The 5,584-nt window shown below is 44.1% G+C and overlaps 1 protein-coding gene across 4 annotated transcripts in view; it reads left to right on the top strand.

Moving 5' to 3' along the window:
- Nucleotides 1-1,941: 1,941 nt before the first annotated feature.
- LOC147026352 (multimerin-2-like) overlaps nt 1,942-5,584 on the top strand; it is a 45,892-nt gene continuing 42,249 nt past the window's right edge. For 3 of the 4 annotated variants that reach the window (XM_085881677.1, XM_085881676.1, XM_085881675.1), the window contains exon 1: nt 1,949-2,735. In XM_085881677.1, the coding sequence (XP_085737803.1) occupies nt 2,224-2,735 (512 nt within the window). In that variant the 5' untranslated portion in view covers nt 1,949-2,223. Of the gene's footprint in view, nt 2,736-5,584 lie in introns of all 4 variants that reach the window. The other variant, XM_085881678.1, reaches the window with a different exon arrangement.

Raw genomic sequence — 5,584 nt, 5'->3', positions numbered from 1 at the left:
GTTCGATTAATTATTGGGCGTATTTAGCCCACGACCAACCCTTTACGTGAAGTAAGATGGAGATTCAATAAAAGAAAAGCCGAAGCGAAACGGGAAAAACAGTTCAACATAAAGCACATTTATTCCGCGGCAAACGGAAAGCACACATATACAATTATACACCAAAAGCAAATGTAAAAGTAGAAGAAGCACAACAATTCTGCACAAAAAGCAAATGTAACAATGGAGATCTACTACCGACTACCGAGCACACGGCAACACTGATACAGTTTTACTTCACAGACGGCGCCGACAACACATATACTCAAAGCAAAAGAAAAAGGGACCACCCTCAACGACGAGGGGGGGGGGCAGACGGGCCTGGGGCCGAGACCGCGTCGAGCCTACCCGTCTGGTGATGAGCCGCAAAATGGCGGTGGCGCCCCGACTCCGCGGGCCTCGCTGGCACTGCCTGGAATGGGGTGGGAACGGGGCCCCCATCTCACACTATCTCAGCGCGGGGGGAAACAGGAGGGGGTTGTTGATGCTCGGGGAATGAGGATATCTCGCTGGCTTGGGTCCCGCGACGAGCGACTCCACCGCGACCTCGGTCGCGTTACCGGCCTCCCCTCTCCGCAGCTCCCCGACTCTGACACGAGCGCCCTCTCGACTGCCTTCGCCGCCGCCACAACTCTCCAACTCTCCCACTCTCCACTCTTCTCAACTCCGTCCAACTGCGATTCAGAAACTCTTTTTCTCTCCAGATTCAGAAACTCCCTCAACAACTGCCTCGATTCGCTCCGCGCTCGGTGCTTTATAGTCCGACAGGAGAAATCATATGCAGATTTTTGGATCAGGAATCGCTCGGGGGCGGAGCCACGCTCCCCATTGGACAGAGGAAAAGTGGGCGTGAATGATTCTTGATCCGATTTCTCGGAAAGGCTGGTGTTTTTGCACCCGCTGCTCGGTGCGCGCCCTGTACGAGTCCAGGATCGGTGCCCACAAGCGGCGCGGGAATGGCGGTGATGCGATGGTTGCGAGAGCGAGATGTGACGGCAAGGGTCGTGGCTGTTGTTGTGAAGCGGCGTTGCGGTTGGTGGTTGTTGTGTGATGGCTGTTGAGACGTGGTTGGTGGTGGTTGTGGTGGTAGTAATGGCGGCTGGTCCAAAATAAAGATAGTAAAAGAAAAACGGCTATCTAAAAGGGTCGCAGCCCGAATGAATGACATTTATTCCCTCTAAACAACGGGTTTGGGCCTAACTACACATATACTTACAGAGATATCTCACCTACGGGACCTGAATGGTGGTTTGCGAATTTCGTCAACCACAACAATATATATATATATATATATATATATATATATATATATATATATATATATACATATATATATATATATATACATATATATATATATATATATATACATATATATATATATATATATATATATACATATATATATATATACATATATATATATATATATATACATATATACATATATACATATACATATATATATATATATACATATATATACATATACATATATATATATATATATATATATATATATACCTGTGGTCCTGTGGACAAGTTCGTCAGTTGGGTTTTCTTCACGAGGTACTCACAGTGGTCCAAGAAAGGGAAACATTTTTCATGCTTATTTCAGTATACAAGTAGATATGATTTAGTAAGAAAATATTTTTTTATTATACAGCGAAAAGGCTTAGTTGTACTTATAATATTGTAAAATGAAAAACAATGCCATTTTCTGTTATCTCGATCTGAGAACATTTTGAACTCTTTTCACTAATAATAATCATAATAAATATTATTATTATTATTACACTCAAATAGAATGATGAGTCGCGTGAACAGCTGGAGTCACCACCGACCCCCCACCCCTCAAGTCTTGGGTCCTCGCCAGTGTCCCTCGAGGATGAGCGCGATCCAAAGCGATTCCACTATTTACCGAGCTTTTCCCGCTAAAGGAAAAGAGTGAAGATTCATCCGATCAGGAGTCCTCTTTCCATTGGTAAAGAACGGAAACAGTGCCTTTCCCCTTGAAAGGCGTGTTACTTCCATGACTTCCTTTGCCGTTAACAGCGGCCTCTTAAATAGGGCACTGGGTCGGTCCAGTCTCGATCTGGCCTCCCCAGGCTAAAGGGACCCGATCGCACCTCATTCGAAGATCGTATCGAAGAGAGACGCGTGTCGAGCGTTTCGGGTTTCAACATGAACACTCTGTGGACTCTGCTGGTTGTAACCGGATCGCTTTCTTCTGCAGCTCTTGCCTTTTCAAGACCTCGCAGACAGAGAGTGATGGACGGGTCTCCTGTGACTCTGAACTCGGGTTTGAGGTTCTTGAGCACCCGCGATGGACAGCATCATGTGGAGGGCTGGAAACCATCAAGACTACACGTTCCGCAGGTCGAGCATCCAGTCTCCCGAGAGGGAAGTAATTACGGATCTGCCGGAGCACATCGAAGGCTTGAGGGGTCTGCAGCCGCAAATAAGGAGCGACAATCATCTACGTTCGAGAGAATATTATCCCCGCTAACGGGGGTGAATGCACACCGAGATCTGGTTGGCATTACCCCCGGACAATCACCGCCCGATGTTGGGGGGCCCCAGCGAAAGCACGCCTCAAACCATGGGATGCAAACGGGCTTCATGAGGTCTTTCTCAAAGTCCTCCTCAATGTCCCCTTCAAGCGACCTGTCTGCGAGATCTTCCTCCAGGGAAAGGTACGCGGGTCACATCAGAATTGCTCCACTGGTTTCGGTTCCGTTGTATAAGCGAACGGAGCGTTCGTTTAGCATTAAATGAAAAATTGTACATTCATGCATCCACACTGCACCCAACCTCGAATTCTCCAGGACGCGCAAAGCCAGCAGAATGTCGGTTTATGATTGGTACGAGTTCCATTTGGCGAGCACTTGGTGGTTTACCATTTACATCTGTGACCCGCATGCACTGACGCACGGTGGCTGCACCAAGGTCTTTCGGGATAATTATTTCCTTCTCGCCAATATTGTTCACACTGGGGTCTGTTGTGCACGCTGAGCGATGGCATGTTGGAGTTACCCTAACTAGATTTTCCCCCTCTGCATCTTCTGTGGACACTGGAAACCTCTTTGTGAGTGAATTTCTGAAAAGTTTGCTTACGACTTGGCACCATGGCTGAATTACAAATTCCTCTCTGGAAACAATCTCTCTTGGCCTGCTCTGTTGGGATTACACAATGATGACAGATATTACCCCATCCTCACATTTTGGTGGGTACAAAGAGAGGACGCTCGGGATAGAGGGGTGCGGAGAGAGAAAATTTGTGCGCCCGACCCCACACAAAGTGGGATTAATTGGGCCATTGTAGTAGTCATAGTAATCTTGATGTCAGTTTTCATGTCTATACAATACATCTTATCTATCTATAGTGTCCATCTGCAGTATCATTGAAAGCTTCTTGTTCTTTGGCCATCACTTCACTTTTTTTTTTTTAATATTCTTTCAAAATTAATAGCAGCTGGAATCAGATAATACTGACTCTGCAAGCTCTGTTTTTAATTTTATTCACAATCGGAGAAAATGTGACGTAAACTTTCATCGGCTAAAATTTAAACATACTGGTATTAAAATCCTTATTAAGAATTAAATAAAAGAAGTCCGCGTCTCCCCACCCCTCCTATCCCCACACCCTCCCCCCTCTCCCCACTCCCACCACCCCACTCCCCACAGCATTGGGGAAGGCTTATTGCTGTTGTCGGGCTTGTTGCTACAATCGTCACCTCTAATTTTTAATCATATCACAGAGTTTATTAAACCCCAAGGAGTACTAAACCATCATTGAGAAAATTATTTTTCACTTTTTATATTTTTCTTTATTCGTTCTTTCTGCACTCTCAACACTCCATATTTCCAAACTGTATCTCAGAGGTGGCTGAGACTTTTGGAATGAAATTTTACATCAATAATGTGAATAAAAAGTATGTGGGTTGGCCTAAAAATTTTAACCTTGACCTCATTTTAAGGCAATGACAATTATTGACTTTTTAACATTTTTCACCACAACTCGACAAAGATTTGCCCGATCGGAACGAAAATACCCTCTCTAGATAGCCTAGAGCAAGGCGCATTTATGCCTTGATTACATCACTAGTGCGGGCCCGTAGGTGCAGCTTCGTTCCTTCAATCTCGTAAACGACGACTGGATTGGGGCGTTATTTCAATGAGATCGGACCAACCATATCATAAATGGCCATAACTTGGGAAACACCTGGGAAACATACTCAGGTCCCCAGCGTCAATTGTGACGTCATATCAAACGAAGAAAAGAAGAATTGTGACGCCCCCCCTATCCCCCCTAGTCTCGCCCCTCCCTCTCACCCCCACTCTCACCCCCCGCCCACTCCTCTCTCGAATTGTGACGCCCCCTCTCTCTCGTCCCTTCTCTCTTGCCCCCCCCCAAACCTTGGGATTAATTAATAATTTGAACAATTAATTCAAACCTTGGGAAACAGCTGAAACGGATAAAGAACGATATCAAACCTTGAAAAGGCACATTTTTCCCAGCGTCAATTGTCCCCAGCGTCAATTGTGACATCATACCAAACGAAGAAGAAGAAGAATTGACGTCAATCTTGCAAAAAAAAAAAAAGCAGTCAAAGATAAATGGCCGTAACTTGGGAACCGCTCGTCCGATTGATATCAAACCTCGAAAAGGCACATACTCAGGTCCCCAGCGTCGATTGTGATGTCATACCAAACGAAGAAGAAGAATAATTGTGACGTCAATTGTGCAAAAAAATAAGAATAAATAAACATTAATTGTGATGTCATTCATGATGTCATAGCACTGTGTCTTGTCATTGGTTGACAGATAAATGGCCATAACTTGGGAACCGCTCATCCGATTAATATCAATCCTTGAAAAGGCACATCCGCGTGGCCCTGGCAATATTCCTGGCAATTTTCAATCAGATCGGACCGGCAGTCATCGAGAAAGGGCAATCGCATACAGACACACACACACACACACACACACACACACACACACACACACACACACACAAACACACACAGCTGGAATTATAGATAGATGTCTCTCCGAGTTAATGGTCAAGGTCATACACTTCAAAGTAAATTAAACCACCATTTAGGTTTTTCTCCCTTTTTTCTGCCAATGTCCAAGGACTTTCAGTTTTAAATTTTGCCTCAATTATGATAATACAAAATATGCGGGATTTACTTTTTTTGACCTTGACATAATTTTAAGTTTCTGACCCAATTATAGACATTTAAACATTTTTTTATAAAAACTTGATGATGGTTTGTCTGATCAGAACGAAATTGTCCTCTCTGCATAGCCTAGAGCAAGGCTCGTTTATGTTTAATTTGTGTAATATCCCTCTGGGTTAAAGGTCGTTATCAAATGCAGTCTGAAAAAAACATGTATTTTTTGTCATTGTTCCATTTTGTCAATGCGGAATCTCAAAGACTGCTTGGCCTTCCAAGATGTTCTTGCATCATAATAGTGGACCTTTACAGACATGCACCTGAAACTTGATTAGTGTACTTGACCTACTTTTTCAGATTG

The sequence above is a fragment of the Eptatretus burgeri genome, chromosome 5 (genome assembly GCF_056783735.1).
Source record: "Eptatretus burgeri isolate ZD-2024b chromosome 5, Ebu_testis_v1, whole genome shotgun sequence".
Classification (NCBI taxonomy): domain Eukaryota; kingdom Metazoa; phylum Chordata; class Myxini; order Myxiniformes; family Myxinidae; genus Eptatretus; species Eptatretus burgeri.
Note: the sequence above shows the minus strand (reverse complement) of the source record. Positions and strands in the feature narration are given on the sequence as shown.